The sequence below is a fragment of the Ochotona curzoniae genome, unplaced genomic scaffold (assembly GCF_017591425.1).
Source record: "Ochotona curzoniae isolate NIBS_2020 unplaced genomic scaffold, NIBS_Ocur_1.0 contig_293, whole genome shotgun sequence".
Lineage (NCBI taxonomy): Eukaryota > Metazoa > Chordata > Mammalia > Lagomorpha > Ochotonidae > Ochotona > Ochotona curzoniae.
The window spans coordinates 230221-245662 of record NW_024465655.1 but is presented as its reverse complement, the minus strand read 5'-3'; the positions used below and the strand labels follow the sequence as shown (position 1 = coordinate 245662).

At 49.9% G+C, this 15442-nt stretch overlaps 1 protein-coding gene across 2 annotated transcripts in view; it reads left to right on the top strand.

The window, feature by feature from the left end:
• Positions 1-15442, top strand: part of MAP1B (microtubule associated protein 1B) — an 89253-nt gene that overhangs the window by 46955 nt on the left and 26856 nt on the right. For both annotated transcript variants that reach the window (XM_040979050.1, XM_040979049.1), the window contains one exon: positions 15242-15324. In XM_040979050.1, coding sequence (XP_040834984.1) covers positions 15242-15324 — 83 coding nt within the window. The remainder of the gene's footprint in view (positions 1-15241; positions 15325-15442) is intronic.

The window sequence follows — 15442 nt, the reverse complement described above, 5'->3', positions numbered from 1 at the left end:
CCCTCTTTCTCTGTCCTTGCAGGACAGATGAACAGATAATGGTCTTAATAAAAACACATGTGTTCCTAACAGACCATTTCCCACCCGCTTGCTGCAGTTACAGGCAAACATTCGGAGCCATGCTTATGGAGTTGTCATGTAGTATAAGGATTGTCAGCTCATTTTTCGCCCCCTTGCTTGGATTCTGTCTCCTTATTGGGACCTTTGATATTTCTATGCCCAACAAGGACCCCAGTGTGGTTGTAGAACTGTTGGCATTACAAATCACCCTGTGCACAAAGGCACCTGGGTAGCGTGTCAACTACGGCACCATGAATGTTGCTGGGGAGGGATGTGCACCTGAGCTGGAGCCCCTTCATGCTGTGGATGAATAGCTTCGTTTCACCCATTGGTCAGAGGATCTTGGAAGGTGGTAAAGCCAGATGGGAGCTTGAGGAGTGGAGACTCTCAGGTCGTTCTGTGACTCGAGTTCCCTGCCTCTATTGTAAACACTTTTATAGACAAGGCAGTGGTGTTTTGAACTCGCTTTTCTGTCCAAAGAAAGGAGAATGCATGACCAGCTCCAGGTCCACAGTTTCAGCCAAGTCAATGAGATTCCCTGTGTTTTTGCCATCACTGGTCCAGTTAGGTAACCCAAGAATCAAGTGTAAGTGACTTCTCTTGTGACCCACCTGTATTTTCCAGTATGGTATCTTGGAATCAGGAATCAGTGACACCTTTCATACCACGGAAGATGATATCACCTAATAGAAGGCTCCCATTTGCTGTGGAATGGGTGGGGGTCAGGGAGCTGTGGTCATGAGATCTTTTGGGAGTAACCTTAGCCACCTCAGCGGTTGCCTTGGGGAAACAGGGTGTGTGGATTCCTACTCGTTACTCCCAGCTCTGCCATGATCTTGTGTGACTTTGGCTGAGTCACTCAGATTCTCTCGGTCTTAATATCTTATTTATAAAGCAAGAGTTTCGAACAGATCCATGCAAATTCATATGTGGTATAATCTCAAATTTTAAGCTATAGGATTTCTGAAGCAGCTGTACCCCTCTGTCCCATAGGAACGGTGGTTTCCTTACTGGCAGCCCTCTTGAGGTCATCTTATCTGGGAGCCCCCCCTCTCTCCCCATGGTTTTCTTGTGTGCCCCCTTGAGCATTGCATCTCGCCTGCCACGGCGTGCCTGTGCTGACAGGCAGGAGCCTTCTTGTTCGTTCTGCTGATTCCAGGCTTCAGTGCTGAGAGCCCTGCTGCCATGTGCCGACTTGAGTTAGAGACATCACAGCATGAAGCAAGGCCCTCATCAGCCACCAGCTCCTTCTCACCCTGGTTTCTCTTCTCGCTCTCAGTCCTGGCTTCCTCCTGGCTACAGGACTTCTGCAAAGCCATCTCTTCTGTTCCTGTCTTCTGACTGGCCAAATCCTGTTGCCTCTCTATTGATCGTCTTACAGATAGATAATATCCTGAACTTAATTCTGACCATATTGTGGGACTTGGAAGTAGGACTTTTTCAGAGGGATTGCTTCTTGGGAGAGCTGCCTGTAGGGCCATAAAACCTCTGAGAGAGGTCAGCCTGGAAAAGCTGTTAGGGGAGGTCATCCCATTAGCCAGCCCTGGAACATTCTAGAACACAGGTTCCTAAGACTGCTAGTGATCAGACTCAGCATGAAGGTTATTTTTTTTAATAAAGCATAATAATTATATGCACTTATGTGGTACCAAGTAATGTCTTCATGTGACATTAACACATGCATACCCACAGTCACCAGATGTCAGACTTCCTTCAAGACCTTCTGATTAGTGGTTCTTGATCCAGGCCAGCAATTACATCATCATTTTTTTTAAACTTTATTTTTATTGGAAAGGCAGATATACAGAGAGGAGAGACAGAAAGGAAGATCTTCCGTCCGATGATTCACTCCCCAAGTGAGCGCAATGGCCGATGCTATGCCGATCCGAAACCAGGAGCCTCTTCTGGGTCTCCCACACGGGTGCAGGGTCCCAAGGCTTTGGGCCATCCTCGACTGCTTTCCCAGGCCACAAGCAGGGAACTGGATGGGAAGCGGGGCTGCCGGGATTAGAACTGGCACCCATATGGGATCCCGGGCGTGCAAGGAGAGGACCTTAACCACTGCGCCACCGCGCCGGGCCCAATTACATCATCATTTAACAAGCATCCCATGTGCTTCTGGTGGTCAGCCAGACCCCCCCCCTCCCGTTGTAGAATTGCTTTTTTTCCATGGAGACATGGCTGCCTCATGAGACAACCAACTCCATTCATTTGGTCTCTGGAAATGTGCCTGAACTTTAAAACACCTAAATTATCAGTTGATTGGACTTAAACCTGCATTTATGGGTAAAATATAGTGATTTGTCTAATGACTAGATAAAAATCAAGTGCCTATTTTTAACAGCTTTTTCTAGGCATTTATGAAGAGGTGGAATCATAACTTGTGTGGGATATATTTACACAACTACTTAAAATGCTAACTGTAACTTCTGTTTGTCTCGCTCATTTGCAAAACTTTTTTTTTCAGCTCTCCCTTTATTTGGTCGATATTGACTGTACTTTTTTCAGAACCTCCAGATATAGTTTTGATGAGGAAAGCTCTTTTCCACAGTCATCTCTACTGGTGAATTATGAATAAATGCCAAGCAGCTCTCTAGAAGAAAGCACCAGATGACATCGTTTTAAAAATTTATATGTGTGGAAAGGCATGGAGACACACAGAGAGACAGACAGAGCTTCTGTCCGCTGATCGCTTCTCAAATGTCTGCTACAGCTGGGGCTGGGCTAAGTCCTAGCCAGAAGCCAGGAATTCCATCTTAGTTTCCCATATGGGTTTCAGAGACCCAACTACTTCAGCCAGCATCTGCTTCCTCTCAGGGTATTGCATTGATAGCAAGCTAGGATCAGAACCCAGAGCCTGGAATTGAACCCAGGCACTTGGGTATAACAGTACAGGCATCTTACCCTCAGGTCAAAGGCCTGCCCCCAGATGACAATGAAAGCTGAATTCTGATGTTAGACTGGGTGTCAGCCCCGAGCACCTAGAGAATAATGTGGCCACAAGAGTGTGACCAGTTGGTTTGGGGGACAGGCTTCACGGAGGCTTCCTCAGAGGGGCTGATGTCTCTCAGACCTAAAGGACAGGCAGGACAGACAAGTCAACAGGAGAAACTGAGTAGTCCAGATACAGGGAAAAGTGCATGCCAGGTTTCAAATATCAGACAGAGCAGAGAAATTCTGAAGAAGTGCTTATGGTTTCCTTGCTTTGACACCTCACAGATGAAGTGGGGAAAGAAGAGGGCAGGCCAGATGGTGAGTGGCTTTGTGAACCATGGTAATGAGCTGAGTTCATCTCAGAGGCACCAGGCTAGGAAGAGCTGGTCTGGTGGTGCTGAGGGTTGTGACAAAGTGTAGCAGATACATCCAACACACAGTACTGACGCTATCACATGCACATGGCCAACTAAGGCGTTCGTCTCAGCAACCCTATTGTTAGTATTCTCATTTTAGAAGTGAGTTGGTGGAGCGACTGAGATGTTCAGTAAGTGGTTAAGTAACTTAGCTTGAGGTGGAACTGAAACTTGAGGTCCATCAAGTTTGGCTATAGAATCTAAGTTCTTCACCAGAAGCAAGTTTGTATAGAAGCAGCTCCTCCTAGAAAGGCCAGGCGCATTCCTGGAGATAAGATGAGGTAGGAGGCATTTCACAGTAGAGGTGAGGAGTAATGATACCCTAAGTTTGGGCCACGACAGGTTGACATCTGACGTCTGACCTTCACTTTTTTCTTTCTTGGCATCAACTATGGGTTAGAGTGGACATTGTGGATTGAGGAGTCAAAGGCTTGTTCCTTGAATGACACTAACTTGACAACCAGCCTGTTCTTGGAGCATCTTCTTGGGGCAGATGGTGAGCTGAGAAAGCTGTGTCTAGGGGAAACCACAAGCCAGGCACTCCATCTTGGTCAGGGTCCCAAGTACTTGGTCCATCTTTGACTGCCTTCCCAGGCATGTTAGTGGGGAGTGAATGGCCTAGACATGCATGTGTCCCAACATGGGATGCAGTGGCTTGACCCAAAGCACCATGGCACCTGCCCCTGTCAGTTGATCGTTAGTGGATTTATTGGAGTTAATCCTTGTTGGCGCTGTGACTCAAAGGTGGTTATCTAATGTTTCTCTTTCACATGTCCATGGTTTAGTATTTTTGCCATTCACTCTCTGATATATTCTTATTTTTGATTTTTCACTCCTCTTATCCTGATAGGGAGTAGGTTTTGCTGTTCATTATATTCCTAGGATCTGCCATCAATATGTTTGTTGAATCAATGAGTGGGTACTTATGTCCTTAAAAGTTAGGTCAAGTCCACAGACCCAGTATTCATAATAACAAATCAGGATTTAAAAAGCCATGTGTCCTTTGGTTAAAGTGCTAAGAGACTAGAGATGCCAACTGGCATGAGATGGTATTGAAGGAGTGTGTGGCCAGGAGGATGAACCGTCAACTAGAGAACCCGATCCTGGCCCAAGTCTGAACAGGACCTGGGCAGATCACATGAGCTCTCGTGGGCTCCATTTCTCACCCACTCAACAGAGGATGGATGCAGTGGTCGCTAACTCACTTACTCACTCATGGAATAGAACTGTGTCACTATGTGATATGCAAGCCTAAGAACTCACATTCCTATTAGGGTAAAGACAGTTCATTAGCAGCCACCCCAATCTCACATGCTCAGTAAGGCCACCCCACACATTGGGAAGCACCATCATCAAGGGAGCTGCCTCAGCACAGCCAGATAGAGTAGGAAGGAGAAAGCATCGTAGCAGCCATTTCAGTCGCTCTGCCTTTCCACCCCTCCAGCCCTCCGCAGTAGGCAGGCGTTATTGCTTTCCTCATTTGAAAAACACAGCTCTCAGTCACTTGCTCCCAATGACTCAACTGGCTAAGAGGATTTTAACTTGGGTGTTCTGGCTGCCAGCTACAGGCACTGAAATTCCACACTGTCTCATCCTAGCTATGACTTGGCAAGTGCAGGAAAAACAGCTAAATCATTTATGAGGGCCAAGTCAGTGCTTTAAGTCTCGGAGAGTTTTCTTCTCGGGAAATAGCTTTGATGGTTTAGCCAGAGCGTGTGCAAGGAGCACAGATCCACGTTGGGGTCTAGCAGGCAAGTGGTGGCTGCCGTCAGGGAGGGGGAGACTATCTCAGCATCTGCTTGTAAGAATGCATTTTGACTTTGCCCCCCCCCCCAGGATGATTCACTCAGTCTCATTGTCCTTGTCCCCTGCTGGGCTCCCACCCACTGGTGACAGAGCAGCTCTCCCTCCCTGGAAATGCAGAGGCAGTTGCTTCCCCAAGGTTTTAAGGAGTCTCCCGGGTCCTCCCCCGGCTCGCTGATATGATTCCTTTGAGCCTTTTTACTGTGTGCAGTCAGCAGCTAATGCAGGGTTGAGGGAATCCTTCCCACGGAAAACCAGCAGTGACACGACTTGTGGGTACAACTGTATACTCGGAATGATGTATAAAGGGAACCACAAAGCCCAGGGAGCGGTAGCTGGCAGGCTTCCAGAGGCAAAGCTGAATTAAAACCTCATTAAGCCGCTCGAGCCATGGTGGCTGTGCAGTGGCTGGGAGAGCTGCAAGCAGAGGAAGGGAGGGGTGGGCAGCTCTGCCTGGCAAACAGCAGGCTGTGAGCTGGGCGGGGCAGGCCAGGAATCGAGACAAAATAAGACCCACGCTGGCCTGTCAGGCAGGTCTGGTTGTGAGTGTGTGAGTGTGCCCTGCCACATAATATATGCTAAGTGATAGAGAGCCTTTTATCTTTTTCCCTTTTCCATTGGGAAAATGTTAGATTGGAAAGCACTGGAACCAAAAGAGTCCACATGGATATGCCAAAATGGAGACTTTATGAAAAAGAGATGAGAAACAAAGGCAGCCAGGCATGAGACATGCAGATGTGCTGTGTGCTCTGTCAGCACCGCTGGTCTCTGCACAAGCCTGGAGGAAAGCAGAAGGGCATGGGGGCCTGTGTGCAATGTTGTGTGTTACTGCATCTGTCGTTGGAAATTTGACTAGATTTTACTAGAAATAGAAGCAAGACATGCACCACCAAAAGACCGGCAGGGGTCAGTCCTGCAAGGGAGAAGCACCGTGGATTTGCCCACAGGGAGGTGCAGCGTGGTCCCTTGTTTGTAGTGCCTTGGCGGGCTAACTATGGACTGTGCACCTGTTGTGTGGGATCACTTTGTAGCGAGGCTCCCCACACCCAGATGGAGAAGGGTACCAGGTTCCCCCTAGTGCACATGCCAGATTCACAGTGAGGCACAGCCTGTGCCTTGTAGAGAAGATACCCAGCCTCCATCCCTACCCAGGACACAAGTCACATGACCTTGTTTTGGGGAGTCCTTTTGCCCTCAGGTGAGCTGAAGTAAAGAAGAAACTTAACGTCTCCTCTGGTGACACTGCCGGTGCTCAAAAACAAGCCAAACCTCCTCCCGTCCCCCCAATGCCTGGCTCCTAACCCCTTCCAGCTCAAGCTGCTTGTCCACAGCCCTGAGCTGAGGGGGCCCCAGGTTGCCTTTCCAAGCCTTTGTTTTGAAGCCTGCATCTTCCAGATCACTAAGTTGACTCACATGGAGCAGTGGTGCTGCCTGCAAGTTTAAGGCCCTTTGTCTCTCGAGTTTCTCCCAGGCTCAGCTCCAGAATCAATGGCCAGGGGATGGGTGGTGCTTCCTGGATGCGAAGCAGGTGCTGTGTCTTTCTGTTACATTTTAGAGCTCTGGCAAGGATGTAAACCACGCCCAGCCCCAACAGGGAGCTTGCATCTTCCCCGTTAAAGCCAGTTAACCTTCTGGCTACTCCTCATGCCAGTGTTTTTAAAGGAAATAGGAGACCCAGCTTGCTACATCTAAGTATATGGCTGAGCCACACAGGCAGAGTGGAAAGTGGACTTAGAGGCCGGGGGTCTGTACTTGCCACCATTTTCACCTGTCCCTTGCAGACGAGGCAGTGTCGGAGTGAGCACATCTCCAACACGCAGTACGACTCACAGGCTCCTGGGGCTGAGCCAGGACTCCGCCTCTGATCAGACTGATTTGTCCTGGCAGAAGGATGCCCCAGGGAGGCACTGCCCAGCCAGGACCGAAGCTGAGGGTCTCCCAAGCTCCATCCTTGTAGAACAGGATCTTGACTTCAAGGAGTCCTTCCTGGCAAATGAACAAGCGGCCGAATGCTGCATGCCAGCACAATGTGGCTGCTGGTGGAGTTAGTCCCTGTAGACCTCACCAGGAAAGTATCAGCTCAGGCCCTGTAACCTTTGGCTGCGGCGAAGGGTGTACCAAAGGATGGGCAGTAATGAGATGCTGGGTTTTAATGTGTAACACCAGCTATTTGTACTTTTTCCTTTTTAATACTCATAACAGCTAGTCTGACTTCTAATTTCTGGGCAGCTTCAGGGTGAGTAATGATGTGAATTCTTTGATCCTGAATAGTCTCCAATGGGAGTAAAAGGTCAACTATTTCCCCGGCTTGACCATTGGACAGAATTTGTTGGCAAATTCAATGTCAGATAACCTGTCAGTTGATTCCAAGAATCAGTGCTTCCTGGGGAAAGCCTGTGAGCCTTTAGTGAGCCCATTCACTCAGAAGGGAAACAGCTCTAGCAGTGTGTGCGGACATGAGGGTAGAGGGGCGTGCGGCAGACAAAGGGAGGGTCGTTTGGGATGCAGTCACTCATTTTGATAGATAGAGAAGCCATCATCTGCTCACAGTTTCTCAAAGGAGGGATCACGTCACCCTTGGACTCACCTGCAGAATTCCAGGCGCCACAGGTGTCTCAGGAGTCAGGGGAGCCATGCAAATCTGCATTTTAAAACAAGATTTATGTAGTTTTATCTGAAGGCAGAGAGTACACACACACACACACACACACACACACACACACACACACACACACAGATCATCCATCTACTGGTTTATCTCCTAAATGGCCACGATGGCCAGAGCTGAGCCAATCTAAAGCCAGGAGCCGGGAGCTTTTTCTGAGTCTCCCACATGGGTATAGGAGCCCAAGAACTTGGGCCAACCTCCACTGCTTTCTCACACCATTAGCACTATCTGGATCAGAAGTGGTGCAGGTAGGACATGAACCAATGCCCATATGGGATGTTGGCACCTCAGGAGAGGGCTAGCCAGGTATGCCAACTGTGCCACCCCTCCTATCTGTGGTGCTGTGTAAGCCCAGGGACTGCCCACCTGCAATCTAACCTATACTCTTTCTTCTCCCATATCTACGATGGAAAACAAAGCCATGCCCACATCATGTGCCACAACAGTGAATAGCAAGTGTTTGGGGTTGAATTGGAAACCTGGGAGTGGATCTTTACTGGAGAATTTAAGGCGGGTGCTCTCCTGCTCGCTTTATGGTCACCACCATGGGCCATTTGCTTTTCAAAGGGGAAGGATTTAGATCTTGTTAAGTACAACAACCATCTGGTATGGGGGGGGGGTGGCAGGCAATAGAGGGAGAGAGTGAGTCAGGTGGGTTATTGGCTGAAAGCCTCCCTACACCTCATGTCAGACAAGGCAGCCGATGCTCAGCAGGCACCCTGCCTCTGCCTCAGTTTCCCCGAGTGTGAGAGAGGAGTTGTAGCAGGATTTGTAATCACGGATCCCTGCGAGGCACACATGAAGCAACATGAACCATCAGGTGCTTCTCAGATGAAAGGTAGTGTGTGCTGGAATCTACACCTGCCCCAAAGAACTGATAGCAATAAACACATTATGGTACAGAGCCCACCCTTGGCCCACTGTGACGGCATGACGGGCTGGTGTGTGTATCTGAGGTCCAGCTGAAGGATGACTGGCAGGAGAGGAGGGCTGTGGTCACCAGACTCCTCCCGGGCCTCCCAGGCTGTGCAGTGAAGAGAGTCCAGTTCCTGCTGCACCAGAGGGGCGGATCTCTCGCAGTGATTCTGGCAACCATGCTTCCTTCCTCCCCTGCCAGGCCCTCACATATAAGGAACAGACGGTAGGACTGCTGGCTTGTGCATGATGCACCTGTTCTTTAGTCTGCAGCAGTTGTGGTTAGGGAACATGGAGCCAGTAGAGCCTGTGGCAAGGCTTCGACCACCACACACAGAGGCTGCTGGTTGGTCAACAGTGACAATCTGGGCAGACGTTGACCTCTGTTGGCAAGGACACCTGCACTTGGCTCTTTGACAGCTTGCTACATCACCTGTCACATCTGTGTCCTTGTTTGCTTCTTTCCTTTTAGATCGGCAATACCTGTGTCTGACTAAGCAGGTGCAACATTGTTGCTGCTGGCTCTCCTTGCCTGTTTACCCAGAGCCCAAGTTCCCCCAACACCTGCCAGGTTGATAATTTCTATCTCTTTTAGTGCCCCCGGCAGGGCCGGAGGAGTAAAGAGAAAGTGAGAACAAATAAGCAACTTTCTGCTTCATTGCCCCCCCCCCCCCCCGCCCCGCCCGCAGATAGCCTGGGTCCTCATCCCTTGGCCTTGAGGCTTTAACAAAGGCAGAAGGCGAGGGCCAGAGGGTGCCCATGAGAGCGGAAAGCAAGTGGCATGAGAGCCCTGCCAAAGGAGCGGGCCCCATGGGCCCCACAGCCCACTCCCTGCAAGTTCAGCTTCTAGCATGCACCATCAGGGTTTGAACGGCAAGTCCAAGCTTCCATCCGCAACTGAGAGCCAGGTTCCTGTGACTGGCTGGCAGGCTGGGCTAGAGTCTGCCTCCTGTGAACACTTTAGGCCCAGGGGTTGGGTTATTTGTTCAGTCAGGCTTGTAAAAGCCCAGACATCATAGGGCACACCATGGCAGACCCAAGGAAAGGATGAGATGCAGGACTCGGACATGTGGAGAACCAAACCTAAACCAAAGCCAAAACCCAAACCGACAAAATGGAAAAGGAGGGGCAGGGGCAGTGAAGCCCCCAAGAAATACAGAGCAAACTAGGCACACACTCCATTCAATGAAAATCAAATTCAAAAATTCAAAGGCTATCCAAGATAAGAAAAAAAAAAGCAAACTCCCTAGCAGTGATCAGCACATTACATTGAAAAAAAAATTTACTTATACAACATATGAACTTGTTTGCAATGGGACTTTTGTTTTTATTCTGTTAAAACCACACATACAATATTGCAAAACTTGGAGGGTGATGTGACATTCAGGACCTGGCATCAGAGAGGGAAAAGAACCAAAAATCTATTTCTAAACAGAAAATATTTCTAACAAATGCCATTGCCAGGAATACTGGGAGGCAAGGGAGAGAAAAGTTGGCTGATTTGTGGCCAGAAACAAAGAAGCAATTGGTCTCGGGGTGCAAGCAGGAGGCCAGGTTGCTGGGCCAAGCAGAGATGAGTGAGGCGCTCGGTCCAGCAAGTCAACAGGCATACTGCATGTCTGCCTTGTACAAAACTAGAAACTAGAAAACTTATTTTGGATGGAAATGGATCAGGAAAAAGGACAAAGAATGCCATGGCCTGACCTTGATCGTGAGTGGCCATGGGCGGTGCGTAGCCCAGGTCTCAGCCTTGGTCTGCCACGGGTGTGTCTGAGGCTCTGAGAAGTCACAGGTACCCCAGGCCTTGAACCACAAAGAAGGGATAGCAAGGTTTACATTGTTGGCCACTTCCTGGGAAGGTCACGAGGCTCAAACATGACCCCCCACACAGGTCAAGAGCTTGTAAAGCTGCAAGCACTCTTATATTACTGATTCGTTTTGTCTGGGGCACCACAGTGTGCCTGGGGAGTATTTTTCTTTTCTTTCTTTCCTTTTTTTTTTTGCATATGGAGTGGGGGAGGAGAAAGATGTTTCCTCTACAAATTCACCTTGATGAAGAGGTAGAATTAGGGAACTCTCACTGTTCTTGCCTTCTCTTTCCCTCACCCTCTCTCCGTCCTCTCTTTCCTGTCCCCATGCAAGATCTAACCTTCTGTAAGACTGCAGTTGTTCTCACATTGAAAGTTTTCCTAGAGTTGAATCACAATAACAAGCTGCCTTTGGGGGAACCCTCATTGTGGTTAAGCCACCACCTGTGACACTGGCATTTATATGTGACATATCAGTTTTGAGTCCTGGCTGCTCCATTTCCAATCCAGCTCACTGCTAATGCATCTGGGAAAGCAGTGGGGGATGGCCAAAGTCCTTAGGCCTCTGCCACACACCACGGGACACCTGGATGGAGTGTCTGGCTCTTGGCTCCCGCCTAGCCATTTAAGAAGTAAACCAGCAATGGGAGAGCCTCCCCAGCCCACTCTTTCTGTCTGCCTCCCTCTGTTAACTCTATCTGTGAAATAAATGAATACATCTTTCAAAAGAAAAAAGAAAGAAAGAAAGGCCAATGCTTTTTCCAAAGAGAATCTGCTCCACTTTGTAGCTGGGAGAACGTGGAGGCAGCAGACAGGGCAGCGCTGGGAGCTGACTGAGCTGGGGCAGAGCTGGGGCGGGGCAGGAGCAGTTTGCCCTCCCCTTGTGCTGTGAGCTGGATCCACCCCACCCCACCGCCCTGCGGAACAGGAATTGGACTCCCCCAGCCCCTGCCCCTACCCTGCCTCTGGTTACCAAGGATTAACAACCTTCCTAGCCTCTCACAATCATGCTACGTGGAAATCAAAGGGCTTTTTATTCTTTAATTATTGTTTCTAGATTTTTCTTGCAAAGTGTTCATTTTTCAGGTACGGGAATTTGTCAGCTAAAGCACTCATTCAGGGCAGTGGAGATTGGCCACGCATCCTTCTGATACTCAGTAACCGCCCTGGGAAGACCAGTGGAAAGGCTTTAGTCCTTGTTGATTGCTTTCATCCGGAGCTTTTCACCACTTTGTCACTTTGTATCTAGCATTCTGTCCTCTGGGGCAGACGTCTTCACTGCTGTCCCTGTCTGGGCTTGCCGTGGCCCCCAGCCTCCTAGCTGCCGCAGGTGGGGCTCGCACTGGGAGAGGAAAAATTCTGTGCTTGACAAAGACTTCCTGGTGTGTGTGTGTGTGTGTGTGTAGAGAAGTGTTACACTCCAGGGACAAAAGACTGCATATGATCACCATGGAAGATAACATTTTGCTTCTAGAGCGCTCCCCATCACGTGGAGATGCTAAAGCGAACACCACCCCAAACCGCCTTCAATGACATACGGATTGAACGATTTTCAAAAGGGGGAGAAGAAAGAATCCTCAGCAATGACTTGAAGAGTCCAGGCTGCTTTGTTGAGTCCTTTTTGTCAACCCGGGGGCCCGCGGGGACACTGCAGACAAAAGTTTCATTGTCTGCGAAGACCCCTGCTGCTTCCAGGGGCCTCAGCCCTGGGCCTCCTTGGAGCCTGAGGTGGAGGAGCCGGCCCCTTTTTGTCACAGAAAAGCCTTGGCTGCTGCCCTGCCCCCACCGGGTTCAGGTCCCAGACCCCAGGAAAGCCAGGCTGTTGCTAAAGACTCACTTGTCCATGGGGTGGCAGGGTAGGGGTGTGGAGGCTGGTGTGGTCACTGCCTTTCCTTCTGGAAGTTTTTCTGAAGCATCCAAATGTGACCTTTGCAGCCAAGGGCGACAGCTTCAGTGGCAGAATGCCTGGCCAGATTCCCACAATGAGACATCCCTCAAGTATGCAGCTCCATGCAGGTCCCAGCCGCCTGCAAGAGAGGTTGGCACCCAGGAGAACACTGGGCGGGGTGCCACGGACCCCTCAGCCAGGCCCCCAGGAGGCCCAGCTCCTGGTTCTGTGGTCCTGAAGAAGAACGTAGCCAGCATTATAGCTGGGACAAGAGCCAGAGGCGTGTTCTTTCTCTCTCTCTCTCTCTCTCTCTCTCTCAATCCCTTCCTTCATCCACATTCATCATATCAAAAGGCTTTTGTTGGGGGAGCGGCCGTGGCCTTTTGGTGTACGCCTGTGGTGTCACTGCTCTCAGTCTTTCCAAAGTTGGACTCAAAGCACATCATTAGTTGGAGTCCTGGGTGAACTAGTCTGAAAACAAGCTTGGGAGGAGTGGAGGTGAGCAGCTGTCCATGGCATTTGTTGTGTTTGTGAGGGATGCTGCCCAAGAGGACCAGCCTGACTGGCGAACGGTAAGAAGTCCTTGTAACCCATCCCTTGCCCCTTGCCGCATCCCAGCCAGGCTCTAGACAAGCTGGCTGCCAGGTGGGAAGGGATGTGCAGAATGGGCAGTAGCTTGGGTCGCGTGGGTGTTGTGGCTTGGATGCACGTCCTAGAGAATGCAGGAAGCCTCGGGGACGTCGCATAGGATTGCGGAGGGAAGAAAAAGGCTGGCATTGCATGACTGTCTGTCCTGTGACTTCCCGCCAGGCGAGACCACAATGGCAGTGAGGAGTTGTGGCCACTTGGGTCGTGAACCAGAGGATGGAAGCTCTTTCTGTCTCAAGCTTATGTCTATATCTGCCTTTCCAATAAACAGATAAATAGAATAAATCTTTGTAAATGTTCATTAAGAGAAGATATTAAAGAATGGGCTTGCCAGTGATGGTGCTGGCGGGTGGTAAAAGCATTTCTGCCAACGCTGTTCTGTATCCGTGGTGACCAAGCCCAAAACCATAGGTTCTGTCTAGTTTTTCCTAACCACTTTGTTGAGATAGAATTTGCACATGAATTTAAATGAATTCCCAATTTAAAGGATACCATTGATGTATAATTTTTAACTTTTAAAGTTATGACAGAAATATGCATATAACAAAACTTGGCATTTTAAACTGTTTTCTTTTTTTCCATGTACAGTTGAGTAGCATTAAATTGACAAGGTTGTTACAACCCTCACTTCTATTTTCAAAATGTTTTCATTATCCCACACAGAAACTGTACCTTTTAGACAATAACTTCTTTCTCTCTTCCCTGGCTCCCTGTAACCGCTGGCCCACTCTGTGAATACGCCTATTCTAGATATTTCATGTCAATGTAATCAGCCTCTATTTGCCTGTTCATGTCTGGGTTCTTCCAGTCAGCGCCATGTCTTCCGGGTTCATCCAGGTCTCATTAGCTGAACTTGGTCCTCTGTGTGGCCGCGTAGTATTCTGGGGGATGGATATACCCGCATTGGAACTAATCCTTCCAAGATGAGTGTTTGCATCGTCTCAGGTTCACCCATTGTGAATGACACTGTACTTGACGTTGACCTGAAGCGTCTGTGGGGGCAGGTTGCCTTCTGTCCCCACTGGCAGAGGAATTACTGGCTCACAGAGCACTTGTTTGGGGATGTTTAAAGAGCTGCTCCTGGATGGTTCCTGACTCTTCTCTTCCAGATGCCTGTCTCCTTTCAGCCCCTCTTACCTGTCCTGTCCCTCCACCTCTCCGTGCCCCAGCTTCATAGTCATGCGTCACCCTCCCACTTCCTGGAGGGAACTCCCACTTCTTTTTCGGTTGTCAGGTGGCAGACCATCCATCACTTCCGTGGTCCCACCCACCAGCCATCATCTCACTGTGGGGGGGAGGAATCTGGGAAGGTCCACCGGAGGCCCCAGCCCACTGTGGCCGCAGGGCGTGACCCTAGAATTTGTAAGTTGTTTAGCATCAGGGATGTGGAGAGCAAGTCCCCGTGGGATTTCGATCCCTCATCCCACACCCCGCTGTGCTTGTCGCCAGCCACTCTGCTGTCATTTGCTGCTGCGGCCTATGGGAGGGTTGTTCACCACGTTTCGTTTGCTCACGGTTTCTCCCATTTGCTCCAAGCAAAGTGCATTCATTAAGGAATGCCCCCCTCCCCTCCAGACCCGCAAGAACCTGCCTCAGACAGCCATTCTGGCTGCTGGGCTAATTGTTAGCTGGGCTTTCTGGATGTCATTCATTTCACAATAAGGCTTCTAATTAATCTCCGCGCAGTTCTCACCAGAAGAAAGGCTGCTGCGAAGAAACATCCCCAATTACCATGAAAAAGGAAATGTCAAGAGCCCCGATGATTTTTCTGGCATCCGCCCCTTGTCTGAGCTGAAAATCGCCATTAAGGCACCCAGGCTGCCCGGTGATCAAGCATGAAAACTTGAGGGGGTCGGTGAGAGAGAGAGGAGCTCTGGACCACACAGACCCAGCCGGGGGGGGGGGGGGGGAGGGGATCCTGCTGCCCTCACAACCCCCGGCTTAGGAGCACCGATTGTTTCCCAAGACTCGCTAGCCCCTTTGCACAGACAGCAGCGGAGGCGGCAGTGGCAGAGACACGCATTCCTCTGCTGCTCCAGCCGTGGGCAGGGCAGCTTTCGGATCAGCAAGCTCAAGGTCTTGTTTGCGTTTGTGCCTGCAGGACAAAAGATCCTTCATCACCGAAGTGATGTGTTAGAGACAGTCGTCCTGATCAACCCTTCCGATGAAGCCGTTAGCACTGAGGTAAGTTAGACGCCACCTGGGGAGGGCAAGACCTGGATGTGGGGATCAGCTTCCCTTAACCTGCCCCGGTCCATGGTCAGTTCTTGGCTGGGGTCTCAGCACCGCACAGGACCACCTC